The 15,419-nt window shown below is 40.7% G+C and overlaps 1 protein-coding gene across 2 annotated transcripts in view; it reads left to right on the forward strand.

The window, feature by feature from the left end:
• The first annotated feature begins 264 nt into the window (after nt 1-264).
• LOC126259633 (zinc finger protein Noc-like) overlaps nt 265-15,419 on the forward strand; it is a 120,500-nt gene continuing 105,345 nt past the window's right edge. The window contains exons 1-2 of one of the 2 annotated variants that reach the window (XM_049956556.1): nt 265-651; nt 5,950-6,024. In XM_049956556.1, the coding sequence (XP_049812513.1) occupies nt 589-651; nt 5,950-6,024 (138 nt within the window). In that variant the 5' untranslated portion in view covers nt 265-588. The remainder of the gene's footprint in view (nt 652-5,949; nt 6,025-15,419) is intronic. The other variant, XM_049956557.1, reaches the window with a different exon arrangement.

A 15,419-nucleotide genomic window follows, 5' to 3' on the forward strand; every position in this document is an offset into this window, starting at 1 on the left:
TGTACAGACGCCGGCAGACGACTGCCCGCGACGCGCAGCTGGCGCCTGTCCGTCAGTGAGGAGTGGAGCCTCGCCTCCCCGCTGGGAGGCGGCACCGTTCAGCCGTCGCGCCCTCTCGACAGGCGTAAGGCGGTGGCGGCGGCGGCTGCCCCTCACATCACGTCGGCAGCCTTCTTTTAATTTTTTTGGGACCTTCTCCCCTTCCCGCTTCCCCGATATTCCTCTCCTTTTGCTCGCCGCGGCGGTACGGTCCGCCTCCGGCCGCGCGCACGGCTACCGAGACCACCCTTCCCCGCGTTTAAACAATTCGCTAAGTAGACAGAGCGGTGTCGCCGGCTCGCGCCGCGGCGATAGCGCCGAGTCGGTGGCCGCGGCGCGCGGACCAATGAGAGAGCGGCGACTGCCGCGGTCGGCGGTGGTGGGGAGGCGGGCGGCGCGCGCTCCGCAGTCGCCTCGCGGACGCCGAACGAGAAGCAGCTGGTGCGGCGACAGTACAGTGGAGCAGCGCAGTGAGACAGTCATGTGCGTCGGAGTCTCGTAGCGTGCTTCGAGTGTTGTTGTGCCGTGGACGAGCGCGCGGGAGCCACCATGCTGACCACCAGCGCCAACCAGTACTTGCACCCGGACTACCTGTCACCGTTACCAACTACGGTAAGGGAGCGCTCCACCTTAAGAGCGGAACATTAGAGATGAATGCACAGTCTTTCTCTCGCACTTTTCTCCTAATCTAAATAATGGAGCCAAGACACTGTCACTATGGCAAGTGTGATGAAATAAGAAATCCGTCAGCAAAGACGTAATTACATTTCTTAATGCTGTACTGTGCTTGGCAAACAAATCTTAGAAAATACCTGAGTATCGACAAAAGCCAAAGAAGTGAGCGTATTACCTCGACACAAACAAAGCAAAAGTACCACAACATCAAAAACTATGACAAGTTGTAGACACCATAGTAGAAATGAAGGTACTACGATAAACATCCAGTAGCTTCATGTGAGAAGGAAATTACACAAATAAATCCACTGAAGGTATCACAAATAGTGCTTAAACACGTCTGGGTGAAAACAAAACTGCAAAGGTGTCTTTGTATTGGGAGGAAGTCCTCTCCAGTTTTCTTAGCAACCACGGAGATAAGTACTGTAACATTTACAAGAAGCTTAATACTGTACTAGTTTTCTTCAGCGCCAAAAGATTGACAACGACCAAAAGTATCCATTTACTTTATTGGCCAATTAAATGAAGGTCGCTTGTGGATGTCATAAACATGCATGAAACCTTTGCCCACTGTTTACAGTAAAACAAAACAACTACATACTTAATGTCCAGACAATATTTATCAGTGACCGTTGCAATTAGGCAAAGCCTAGATTTGTTGACAGATTCTCATACTACCAAAGAGTCGTTGATTAAATCACGTTCCCCAATCAAATTTTCGTTACTCAGTCTATCCTTCTACCACCTGTCTCTTAAATACCTTCACGAAACTCTGTGATTCTTTTTATTTTTTTTACTGAAGTAGGTTCATCGTTATCATTTTTTACATGAACGCATCTAAAACATTCTCAGCGATGTAACCTGGCCACTCATGGTGGCCCCATCTTTCAGGAAATCCCAGCTTTGTATTACTGTCTTTCTGTCTATTGCAATGTGCGGCATTAAATGTTACTGCAAACCCTTCGATGACGGGCTGGAGTTTCGGAACTAGAGGTTTACGCAATGTAAAGGTTCCTTTCATATTTATCATTTATTGGCTTACAAGAGAAAGAATTGGCCTTCTCTGAAGCTAAGGAACGTTAGCAGTTTTTGGCACACATTTTGTTAAAACAGTTATAGCTCTGCCAATATTTTGTTCAAGCTCACGCTAGTAAGTAGCAACTAAAACCACAAACAAATCGCAGAGACATGTCTGCATACGTAGTCGTGGAACCGTCCCAGTCTAACGAAATCCATAGCACACGTCAAATTTTTTACACCGTTCTCTTATTAAGAAACCCAGAAGGAATGCTCCCGGTAGCCGATTAATCGCTTTTCACCTGCTGTAGCTTTACTAGTGTAGTTCCGTATTTGCCAAAATATCATATTCCTACAGTCATTGAGATCGAATATTCGACAGGGAGTAACACAACTATTCACCCTAAGGTACATATAATTGAATACACCTATAAATGTTGTGTAGAGACAACCCACCAGACTTTCCTTTTATTCGCCTGTTGCAGGGGAAATAAAGGAAATTATAAAGAGACGTTTTGGTTTGCTCAGTACATAACTTCGTAGAATTGAAATCGACCTTTCTTTTCAACGGCAATATTATTTTTCAGTTCTCGTGAGGCTAAATCTGACGACCTAATCTGACTGACATCAATCAGAGCAACTTAATGATACTCCAATAACAAGAATAATTGAGTAACGATATCAATTTGTCAACAGCCAATGTGTCTTGAAAAATTGCATGGCAGCGATCAAAAATAATTCTTGGAGCACTGTGTATCCTTCTGAATAAGTGTTGAGGATGTTGCTACCGTCGTTTCGTCTTGGTTTATACCTGCTCCTTACCCCCTCCATAGAGACAGAGCCCTTGACGCTGTGAATTGCTTCAACTCCTTCGTTTTATGCCACCTCTCACATTTATGATGCAAATGTGGTTTCCCTACGGCGGTGTTTCATAGCAAAGTCTGTAGTTTGTAACAAGGTTTTTGTCCGCATTATGCATTTGTAGCTTCATCTTACGTCAGTAGGTTCCCTACCAAATTTGCGGAAGGGCTTGGTTTTGTCGCTAAACTCATTGACGAAGAGTAGAGGTGGGCACTGTTTCGGACCCAGCGATGCTTGGATTGATGTGTTTTGATATTGCTTCCACGTCGCCAGCAACTCCACATTTGTGTCCAATGCTTCAAGGAGAATAAGACATCGAAAAATAATGATGTACTGTTTATGTTGACCCCACATTTTGATACTATAGCCACGTGATCTGGAGTGTTATATCAGTTTATTAAATTTGTCTCCCTTCTTACTCATAGCGATTCCTCGAACATCTGCATGTACAGTGATGTACTCCCTTTAATATGAATGTACTGTTCCTCTATATTCCCTGCATTACACAGAGTAAGCACATCAGTTCTTCAGTGTCTAGTTTTTCCTTAGAAATGAGTACATGCTAATTATTTTATACTAATAATGTGTTACACAATTTCTAACACCTAAAGTAACCACTTCTTAGTGCATGCAGTGTGCATACTGGGACATCATGGGTTACAGGAAGTGCTGATTCGATTTCCGCCAACTTTCTATTCAGTCTCATATTCGGGCGCAAATAACCGAAGTAAGTATTTTCGGTGAAACCACTCAGATCTTGTTCTGGCGCCATCCTGTAACAGCGACGAAATTTCCAGTCATTCAGTACTGAAATCGATGTAAATAATGAGGTTGCATAACCGGACGAGTTATATTGAAACAAAAGACCGGAGAGGCCTGTGCTTGCATGACATTGATTGTCACAACGTAATAGTTGTCGAACTAAAATCCAGTATTTTGATAGATGATGGAGCCATTATTAACTTCGTTTGTCAAGGATCCAGGTTAAAATTCTTCCTAATACATTTTTGTTAAGATTAGAGAGTATTGCAAAATTCGGATAAAACCACAAAATGTGGGCCTTACTGTCGTGCCCCCCCCCCGGGATATACACCATAGCCACAAACACAAGATTATAAGTTTGCACAGACCTAATTGCAAGTCTTGAGTGCTTCTAGTGGCACCATGTGCACAAGCAGTTTGAAATAGTTACTTGTACCAGAGATTACACTCAATTGTTTATTTTAACTTAATTTTTCACCACTACATCGTGTGTCAAATTGGCGTTATTCGTGTCAAGTAGGTGCTGTCGGAAAGATTTTTATCTGGCGGACACATACCGGAATGAGTGAGGAGAAACTGATACTGTTAGTGGTTTGTCTGTGGACCGAGTCCACGCAAACAGTGTGGGATGTGACTTCCATCGTTATTAAACGAAATTACTAGCAAGTAATATTTATGTACCTGCAACCTTTAACATGTTAGTTGAACACTTGTAATCTACTGCAAATTTCAAACATTTAGTATTAATTATTCACAAAATAAATATGTTGCAACTAACCAATAACATGTATAGTTATCTACATAATAAACACAATATCAGGACGCTCTCTACGCTGATTCCATGGTTTTGAGTTGATCTGAAGCATGAACTCAAGTCTGCATGAGAGTGCAACAATAGCATTAAAACAAACACTACATCTTCAAGCGTAGCAACCCAATAATATTGATCCATGATGCAAGACAGGTTGTTAACATCTATAATTCAGAAAAAGTGCCAAATTAACTTGCTCTGTAATTGCATTCTACAGTTAAATTTAATCAGTGTATATGTTCAGGGCCTTAGACGAATCTTCGTACATTACCGTAAATATTATCAAGAGACGTGATTGGAACTGCCATCATTGAAACTTGTCTACTACATAGAGTTCTATTAGATGTGCAGTCTGTGTAAATACATGGAGGGGAAAAACATAAGGTTTTCTGGCGTGAGATTTCGATTCGTTGACAGTGTCGATATACAATGCTCGTAATGAGCATGGGTTACTTAAAAAGGTTATGTTATACTGTTCGTGCATTTTATGATGACTGGGTCCACAGCATCAATGTAATTACTGGATTTAGAAAGTTCGCTTGTAGCTGTTAAAAAAAATGTTCAATGGGATTGCAATTTCGGCATCTTGTCAGCTTTAACAGCCCGTTAAACTGTAAGCACGCTCTGCAGCATCAAGTCGTGATATGGTGGAACATTGTTTCCAGCAGTCTGAATGCAGATAGCTATAGTGGTATAAGTACACCCACTCTTCTACACCTGTGATCACATATTGTATGGCAAGCACAAAAATAGCAATTAGCATGCGTAAGAGTAAAAGCTATATCCGTAAGATAAACAGAAAAAAACACCACATTGTTTATGCTTATTTGGTGTGTGTGTGTGTGTGTGTGTGTGTGTGTGTGTGTGTGTGTGTGTGTGTGTGTGTGTGTGTAATCTGTAATCGCAAGTGGACTTATACCAGTACATGTACTGGCTGTTTATGATTCACGTGCAGCTGGTCACAGAGGTTCAGTGTGGGCTGTAATAATTGTATGAACGCAAAACTTTGTAGATATTCTGATGCGTTAATTCGGAAACGGTTCACATTGGAAAAAAATTAGTTACAGATTTGGCCACTAGTGCAGCTCTGGCGCTTTGAATGTAAGAAACATGTGCAGAAATTTTTCCATGTGTAATGAATTAAAACAGGACGCGGGCAGAACAACTCAAACAAGCGTCAAAGGAACAATATTGATTTTAATATTAATGGTCCCTTACACTATTTGTTGAACATGAGAGGCGTCGACAGGATGCTGTACAGCGCCAGTTTTGTATCTGGTAGCCAAAACTGGAACAATTTTTTCCCAAGCATAAATCGGTTCCGCATTAACTCATTAGTATATCCACAAAGTTTCTCTGCCTGACGATAATTGCAGCCCGCGATCGGCCTCCACGAGTAGCTGCTTTTTAATTAGAACCACGTGGTATCTGAATTCAGTGTTGGAAACTGTCGCAGTATACCACGACTTAACGTTGTAAAATACCGGTAGGATCTGACTTTACACTGTGCGCGAGAAACGTCGAAATTGTGATCGTGACAAATATATTTTAATAGCCGTGAGCGGTATTACTACTATCAGTTCTTTCATGTCCTTAACTACAACACTAAATAAGTAATTCTATCCCCCAACGTGACTGTATGTTATTTACAAAAGCAGTTCTTGCGTTTCCTTCGCGTATTGTGCCAGTTTTGGCGCTCTCCGGGGAAGGAATCACAAAACGGGCGCATTGACATTAAGAGTGAGACGATGCTGATGAGGGCGTGCTTGTTCTGGCTGCCGCAGTGGTCGGTGCGCGGCCGGGGTTCGCAGCCGGACATCCTGGACCCCGACCTGGGCCACGAGCCGCTGCAACAACAGGTACCGTACCGCCATACCGCCCGCGTGGGGCTGCCACGCGCTCTGCTGCCGCCCCGAGTCCGCCAACCGCTCGGCTTGGCACCGCTCTCGTCAAAGCCTCCCCGCCTTCTCACGAGCGCTGTCGAGGGAAGCCTACGTCACCGTCAAATTGTGGCGTATCCGCAGTAGATGAAGCGTCGGAAACACCTCACTTCGCTTCGCCCAGTCCGGATCTGTGAAAGTGAGACTGTGAGGTTCCGTCTGTTTTCGAGTAACAGTCAATTCGCACTGGTCATCACATACGGCGACGTCATGTCACAGTGTATTCACACAGACCGTCACGTTACATAAATTAGCATAGCTAAGTACGGTGAAAGTGAAGTTATGAGATGGCATCGGAACTGAAAAAATGACGGCGATAAAGTTTGCTAATGCTCAAAACCAACTTATAACCTATATTCTTGATCAGTTAAACATGGAAAAGTGCTGAGAAGTGGAATATTTCAAAACGTCGATATTTGTTTGCTAGATTATAATCACATCAAACAATATTTATTAGGGAATGAATAGCCTTTCACCTTATCCATCATATTTTTTATTACGTAACTAATGGCATAAACTACTTTTTTCCTTCAGTAGACCTAATTTTTTCACTGAAATGTTATTCAATTAAAACAGCTTCGTTAACATATTATTTATATACAAATTGGGCATCAGCTCTGCTTTGTTGTAGTAAAACCTATAATCTATCGCTTTCGGGTATCTGACCTCGTTTGGGGCAGAAACTTCAATGCAAAAAAATCCAACTCCACTAAGAACATTTGCAATTTACCACCAAAAACGAAACACAGCAATAAAATTAACACGTAGAAGACACAAAAATACCAAACCCACTACTACGGAAGGACGAGAGCAGAGGATATACGTAGGTGATATTCCGATCTAAGCCGACGTCACCATCGAAACTTTCTTCCGCAGGAACCGTGACGTAAAGGTCCGTTGACGACCTGTGTGCATGCCACTATATGCAAAGCATTGCGGAATATTATGACGTGATGTGACGGCCATTGTGAATTGGCTGTTGAGTCCGAATACTTGGTGCTCCATTTATGTCGACAGTTCAGAGTAGGTTTGTCCATAAGAAAAATGAAGGAAAAATAAGAGTACCAAGCAGTTGTTATTTATGCATCAGGGGAAAACTAGACACCATGATTGTCTTGTACCTTCGTAACTTAAGGAAACAGTAACAGCAGTACGTAATTTTAAATATCATCCCATATTTTTCGCACAACAATCCATTTCAAGACATGTTAAAAAAGTGTCACGTAACACGAAAGTGACTACGACACCCCTGTACTGTCACACAGTGCCGGTACACCGAAAACATAAGGAAAAAAGCACAACGTCCATTCAGTCAACCGTCTTCAGTTGGTTTAACTTAGATCCTCTATAGACGGATGGCATTTCTACGTTACCTTTGTTTGCTGTACGTTCTGCTCACACAGACCTTCAGCTGTAGCCGGTTGACCGAATGAATGTATCCCTGTGTTTACTCTGGATGAATTACGTTACCGTAGGAACATGCACCCTGTAGGCTATAATAGTATAAGTTCAGTCACTTTTGTATTAAGTTTTTATGATCGTTATGTTGACGTGAATGGTAAACTGTGGCACTTTTTGGACAGGTCTTGAGGAGGGAAAGTGGGTAACCGAATAAAAGATATAGGGTGCTCCTTAAAGATGGCTACATACTTCGTAAAGAACGAAAATACAAGAAAGACAAACACGTTGGCCAGTGCCCTCCTGGTGGATAAACAATATTTGTTTGATATGTATTTTTATTTTGTTTCTAGACAAAAAGTTATTAGATGTGGTGAAGGAAAATGGGACACGACACTTCGATGAAACTGACAGACTGACCGTAGTGCACAGGAGGGGCCAATGTTGTTGGTTAATTTTTGATAGCGCACGCAATATGGCTGCATGAGCAACATATGGGTGCTTCCGTTTTGGATACTTTCATACGTTACCTGTTGACGTGCAGTATTCTGTATAGTTAACAGGCTGGTAATGTATTATCGCTTTCATCTGCACTTCAACGAGTTCTGGGCATTCTGTTTCCCAAGATAAGCCCGACACACAGAGAATCACTGCAAACAATGTAAACGAATCAGTTGTATTACCGGCCGCAAGCCCATCTATAACTCACGGTTGCAACTCGCACCTGAGGTAGCAGAGCGATGCCATAACCGTGACCAAGCATATTCTCTGATTGGTTATTGATATGGTAGCTGTCCTGTAAACACTTACCTGTCAATCACTTTGTTATTCTGACCTATGTATAATACCGTAGTAATAGTACAGCTGATGATACTTTATTAAGGACCAGAGCAAAATTGGAATGCATATTTTTGGCAAAGGTTTAGAGGTAAATTTTCCACGCTGCTCAGAAGCGGTAGCAGGAGAGTCGTAAAACCATTTCAGTACATAGACACTTATTTTCTCAAAGAAATTTGTGCATACAAACACTTCAGACAATATTTAATTGCAAATCATAGACTTTTTACCTTATCTAGTTGTTTTGTTTTCTTTATAAGTACCAAGAAACAATTACAGCAACTACATTTGTATCGTTCATTCTTAACTTCCCTTGTTGATGAAAATTTTCTGCCCTGTTCTTGTTTATGCAGAGGTTTTTTTCTTTATCCAGGTACTGTAAAATCATAGTTTCCACTTTGACGGATGAAGTCACTGCTGCTCCCTTCGAGTCCCCGGAAATGTAAATGTCGACTTCACGTTCCGTTGACAGTCTGTTTGGATGTGGCCATTTGAAATGCATACCGGGGTGCTTTGACGTTTCGGTCCTTGAGGTTCAATGAGAACCGGCCTTAAAACATATCAGCCTCGAATTTGGTCTGAATATAGGCCGGTTCATATTGGTTGAAACGCTCCACAGTGGATTTAAAATGGTGGCTCTCAAACAGACCGTCAAGGAAACGGCACTAACGTCCAAGTTTATCGGTACTTTGACGCTGATGTTGACTGCTACCAACGGAAACTAACCTATTCTTCCCACGTTCAATCATAGTAGAAGACTTCGTTCTTTTAGGTCTTCTTAATCTTAATTTTACTGCTCCATTTGATTTCGGGACAGACTGCGGTGGTTGCATGAGGACTTATTTTTCGAACGTTGATGTCCGATCGCGGTTTGCGCGCATATGACGTCACACGTTACGATTCATTACGGATAGAAGCAGCAGCCATGTACTCTTAGGTTCAGCCCATCATATATTCCGAAGCAAAATAACGGCTGTTTTGAATTTTGCAGACAGTACATTGTGTATTGTTAAGGTTCCTAGCAGCTTGGGTAAAATTTGCCAACAACGTTGACAAGAGAAAAATAATCAACAAACAACTACCATTAACCGAATTTTTTGTCGGTGCTTGGCCTAACTAGATGATAATATTATAAGGAATAACACTTCCTAATTTTCTGCAAAATTTTGCAAAAACATTGAGAAGCGTTACCCTTTTCAATATTAAACAACTACCATTAGCTAGTATCTTATCTCTGATATTATATTTCTAGTTTTGCAAAACGGACGATCCTCATAACCAGTATTCTGCGTTCACTTCATAGTGGTGTGGCCTACGTATAACACCCCCCCCCCCTTCCCCCTCGCACCGCACGCTCACCTCCACCCGACACTTTCAGCATATTGGAGGACCTTCAGTTTTAGTGGTATGCTAACCGCAGTGCAAAACTCTTTTTCCCAGAATATTAAGCCGCGCTATAAAGATTCACCATACTAGTTTTGCTTATATTACAATGAAGCTCTATGCTTATGCTGTAATAAGCCACAATGTCTATGTATTATTAATTCGATAAAAAATTACTTACGATGCGTTTCGAGCCACCGGTTTTTGTCTTCATGCTTCAAGTAATACGAAAAACATACTATTCACGTTACGACTGCTATTAACTAGATTATCACAAGTTTCTTGTTCAACTGTAATTCTCTCAGTACATCCAGTTCCGCTGGATGCTAAGACCACAGCTGTTATTGTATATTATATGCATTAACGTTAACACTGTTGTCTCTTTTTGCTGGTTTATTTATCTGTAGTCTGTAGACGATTTCAGTGCTACAATACACATCGCGAATCATCACGAAAGTTTGTGTAGCAGGTAAAAACAAAAAAAGGGCGATTTGCAGAAGTTCTGTCATCTCTGGTGCCTATTACGGTAACGCATCCGTACAGTGTAACACCGAAACCGGTTGCCTATAAATAAACCAGTAAACACAGCTTATGGTATTATCGTTACTCATGATATGAATTGTGATTTCGGTAAAACATCAGATTCATAACATAAAATAAGCTATTTCAATGTACCATCCTTCCTTACCGATCACATTTGAGAGGGTGGGGATGTATACTATTTCCATACACAAACCTCATGTGAAAAGTTATTCAGAAGCTGTGCAGAAAAGTACTACTAACGATGGCGGATGCTCAACCGTTGCAGCAGCTAGAGGACATGCTTCAAGGAGGCACAAGAACCAAAATTAAGGGAGAAGCTCGAAAACTATAGATAATAGCATTCTTAATCAGAAAGAAAATTGTTCAGAACTGCTTAACGCCTCAAGATGAGCACCATTGCCTCCAAAGACCTCGCAAATCCATCAAAATTGTGAAACAGTCCATAACGTTGTGAGTGGTTGCAGAATAATCGTGATCTGCATTAAAAGTGACAGGAGAATCAACTTAAGTACCAGAAATCCTTGAAGAACTAGCCGGTTGTCGAACGCATGTACATCATGTTTTTGCGTTGGTACATATACGGGTAGGTCATCGTGCCTCTTCAACTAATTTTTCATACATCAGAAACATTTCCCGAGTAAGTCAAACCCTCGGTGAACACTGCTTATTGAAAAACAAGAACTGCTAGAAATTCGAGAAATACTTAATTCTATAAATTCAAATAAAAAAGAACCTCGTGAATTGTTTTCGCCACTTAGTTACGTCGCTCTACTGTCATTTGGTTTACAGTTGACTTATACCAGAATTTTTTTTACTGTGTCCGCATGGTCGTAACTTCGTCCATGGAATGTAGGATACTTTCTCATATTTTTGCTTTCTACTGAGTTTCAAATCCGTGCGGAGGCTACAGTTGTAGCTTCTGAACATTATAATTCAGTCTGAGGAGTATTATGATATTTTAATTTCAGATTACTTGTAATTCATTTTTTTTATTTAAGACTTCAGACAGTTGGTAAATGGGAAACAGTTAACGGAAACTTCCACGTACATGCACTCGAGCAAATATATCATGACAAATGGAGTATTTATTGCATCTCCTGCCCTATATGCTATCAGTATGTGAAAAATTCTTGCCACGGTGTTGAGATGTTTATCATAACTACATTACTTTCATAATTTACCAATTATCTGGTATCTGCTGAAATCGATATTCTTAATTGCGTTCAGTAGTTCTAGCACTAAGTTGTCGCTTACCCTATTCCGCTTCGTTTTTTGCTTCTCTGCATTTCAGTACGTTAGATTGATGGAAGCAGATTAATACACGTGTATGACAGTATAGTGTGTTTACGAACCAACCTCATATTTCCGGTGGCGCCAAATATCTTATTACATAATTCTTTTGTAAAAATTAATATGGTAGCGAGAGTCCTGAGGTATACGTAAATGTTGATTCCAATTTGTACTTTATCTGTGACGCCACATAAAGAATGACAATTTAGGGAATTTAATAAAAGAAAATTATGCACAGAACTTGATTTCATATTCCAAAATTGAATTAACACTGGAGCCCATAATATGGTGTAATAAACTTAATGTATTCAACAAATCGTTAATAGTGAACAAGAAAATTGTAAGGAATCGTCCACGGCCTCTTGCTGCAAGCTTGGCATTCTTCTGAAATTATTGGGGAAAACTCATATTTGCTTGACATCGCCCTGTAATTAATTTCTCAGCAGCGAGAATAGCGATGACTTCCTCGGATCGATATTATTACACCACCACCAAGGCTCCGTTTCATTTTTACAGTTAGCTCTGTGAAGAATATACAATCACGAAAGGGCCGTCAGTTTGGCATGTGATTTGAAAATAGACATGTAAAACATTTGGGTTCTTCATCGCGGTTTCACTCTATATTTTTATGCCATAAACCTTTTGGCTGGGAGTAATTGAGTCTTACGTAGTTACACATGTGATTGGTACATTGGTTAAGACTCCTGATTTAATGGCATCCGAAATTTAGTTGTCTCGGCTTGTAGTGTGGAAGGTTCCTTGCGATTAATGTATCCGAACTTTCAGACTCTTGTGGTAACCCTGAGATGAGGGTGAATATTGTTTTGTTGTTACTTTAAGTAAAAGACTGCGGTGAGTCGTAAAATAGTGTTTTCATCGAGTCGCCTGTTGAAAGTCGTGGCGCAAACATGCTGTGACCGCTCTGTTACATGGTTCTGTACTATTGCATCCAGGCTCTCTTCACCGGAATGTGTTTATCAGCCGATACAGTCAGATATTATAAACGTGTTGCCGGATTTATCAGGTGGCTGACGACTTAGTTTGGCAGGAGAATCAAGAGTGTCACCGGATAGAAAATTGAAGATATTAAACTGCTTCTACTTTTTTCTTTCAAGAAGTTAACCCTTCTGTCTGCAGCCACAGTTTTCACTTTCCAGTAGTCCTATTCATCTCCATGTATGGAGAACACCCCAGCTCACTGATCATGTTTTTGAAATAGTGTGCTCGGCCGTTCCCTCGTTTACTTCCCTGCGATCTTATCTTCGGTAATGTATTGTAAAAGACTGTCATGTCTAAGTGTCCAGTGAGTTTTGCTTTGTGTTGGACTATAGCTTTCAGCCGTTCATTCTTATCTCTATTTGCTATACAACCATATCATTCGTTTTTCTGTCGGTGCAGATAGTTCTTGTAATTCACTTCCAGAACCACGTTCCCGCAGCATCGAAGCCAGCTTTCTGCTGCTATGCCGTATGACATAAGGACACTCCACACAAATGTCTCTGCAAATATTTTCCTCGTATATAAAGTTACGTGCTTGTTTAATGGGCTCTTATTTTGGAAAGTACTTTTAGCCGGTGTTAATCTTTCCTTCATTTTTTTGAGACTTGTTTCACTCCACAATGCTACGCTGGCAATTAAATTCGGTTATTTCATAGAGTTGCTCACTTCCTCTTTTTATGTCAGTGTTTCCTCCACCACCTTTCCTGTCTACAACCATAACTTTTATTTTCTTCGTATTTATTTCTAGTTTCAGTTCTGTTATCTCTTGATTAAGACCTTAAGAATTTTATTTCTTTCTCTGATTCCAGTGGTCTTTGCTTTCAATGTTATTGCTTCACTGATAAACTTATTAAATTTGTAGTGTGATATGACACCCCCTTCTCATTGCCCTTCCTGTTTTTGCGTCTTTTTTGCTGCCATTACTTGATTTTGAACATACTCAAAATTAGTGGCCTGTCCTTCTAGTCAGCTCCTACTGTACGCAATGTTTTAAATAATAGCTCCCATTCAACCATATCAAATGCTTTTTCTAGGTCAAGAAATCCTGTACGTGTTTCTTTGTTTACTTTTAATCTTCTTTCCAATACATAAGGACGTGCCAACATTGCTTCTCTCGTTACTTTCTCTGTTCTGGGACCTACTTGATCATTGGCTAAGTTCCAATATATTTAATTTTAACCTTCTCGTTAGCTTGTTCTGTAATTTGTACAGTTCTATGCATTTTCCCTCCCGGGTAATACAGTAGTTCTGCTTTTTGTAACGTGAGGTGGTATGATGTCCTATTCAGAACATTCAGATGTGAAAGTAAGTAATTTATTTTTGATATTGGCACTGATGTTTCCTAGGAAGTGCTGTGAAATGACGATAACAAGGACGTTAAAGGCTATAAAATGACGGACGTTGTGTGGAAGCCTAGAAATACAAAGATACGAAGCGAAATAAGTTAGCAAGTTTATTACGTACAGACAGTGGTAACCAATATAGGTTTCACTTTATATGTTTGAAGACAACAATATTTAAATGATTTTTGATCATTCTTTAACGTTAATGCGAGATGCTTGAGAGTTGTTGCACGTTGTATTTTAGAAACTCGTCTATTCCGTATTTGGGCTGTTTATGTGTGCCTTCATCCTGGGTCACAGTTGTCGACACTATGAAAACGCTTATCCTACAATTTATTGCAGCCGTTTACTTCTTGTAGTATCAAAATAAATTCCAATCTGATTTCAGAATTATCAGAAGAGTCTGCTAGTTCGGCTGTGTTAACTCCAAGGAAGGCTTCCATGCTGCAAGCCAAGACAACTATCCAATATCGTATCCAAGTAAATTCAATAACAAACCCAACCAATGTATCAAACCCACGTGCAACTACGTAAGTCGAGCACACATCGGTAAAATACCTATTACATAAAAATACAGAGTGAAACGACAATGAAGCACCCATTTTTTTAAACGTCCACTTCCAAATCACAAGCTAAACTAACAGTCCTGAACTAAATGTAACAACGAAATTGACCCTTGGTGTTACTAGAAAATCAGTCACAGAAAGTCATCATTCTACTCGCTACTGAGAAATTGATTACGTAGCGGTGTCAACCTTATTGGGTTCAGAAGGGTACCAAGCTTGTAGCTGTAGGCCACGGCCGTTTCTTTTCAGTTTTCTTGTCCACTCTTACGATTTGTTGAATACTATGGACTTCACTGCTGTGTTCATTTTGGAATCTGAGAATAAGTTGTGTGCGTATTTTCCTTTTATTAAGTTCATGCCGTGACGTAGCTTGAGTACGAATCTCGTAAGCTGTCCGTTTTTTTTTCTCTATTATTCCTCAGTAGGCAAACGCTCACCACAGGCTCCCCCCACCCCGACCTTTCTTTCTGTTCTTAAAAGGTCCGTCACATTTGACACGTCTGTAAGAGTGATATCTAATGTAGAGCGCTAAAATTCCCAAGTTCTGTCGAGGATTCGTGCTCTGTAATCTCAATATCCGTTTTATAATTTAGACTGAGTGGTAAGTCCTTGCAGTGGGTGTAACTTGAGTAATTTTAGATACCTATGGGACTGTAGCTACTACCGTCATTTAGATACGGTTTTTAGCAAAGTTTATCGTCCGTGGAAAGCGTTGCTTTTAATGCAACAAGCGAAGTGTTGTTACGTTACAAGTAAAGCTTTGGCTTCCTCCTTCCGTGGGAATGGTAACATTGTCCAGACATATTAAGTATTCAGATTACTGAAGGAGGAAGGGGAAAAAAACAGAAAACAAAACAAAACTGTCAGCAGTTCTTCATGAACATCTGCGGCACTTGCTTCAGAAACAGTCAGTCACCTCTAATATAAGCAGCAAGAACAAAGCTAAGCACTTTCA

The sequence above is a fragment of the Schistocerca nitens genome, chromosome 5 (assembly GCF_023898315.1).
Source record: "Schistocerca nitens isolate TAMUIC-IGC-003100 chromosome 5, iqSchNite1.1, whole genome shotgun sequence".
Lineage (NCBI taxonomy): Eukaryota > Metazoa > Arthropoda > Insecta > Orthoptera > Acrididae > Schistocerca > Schistocerca nitens.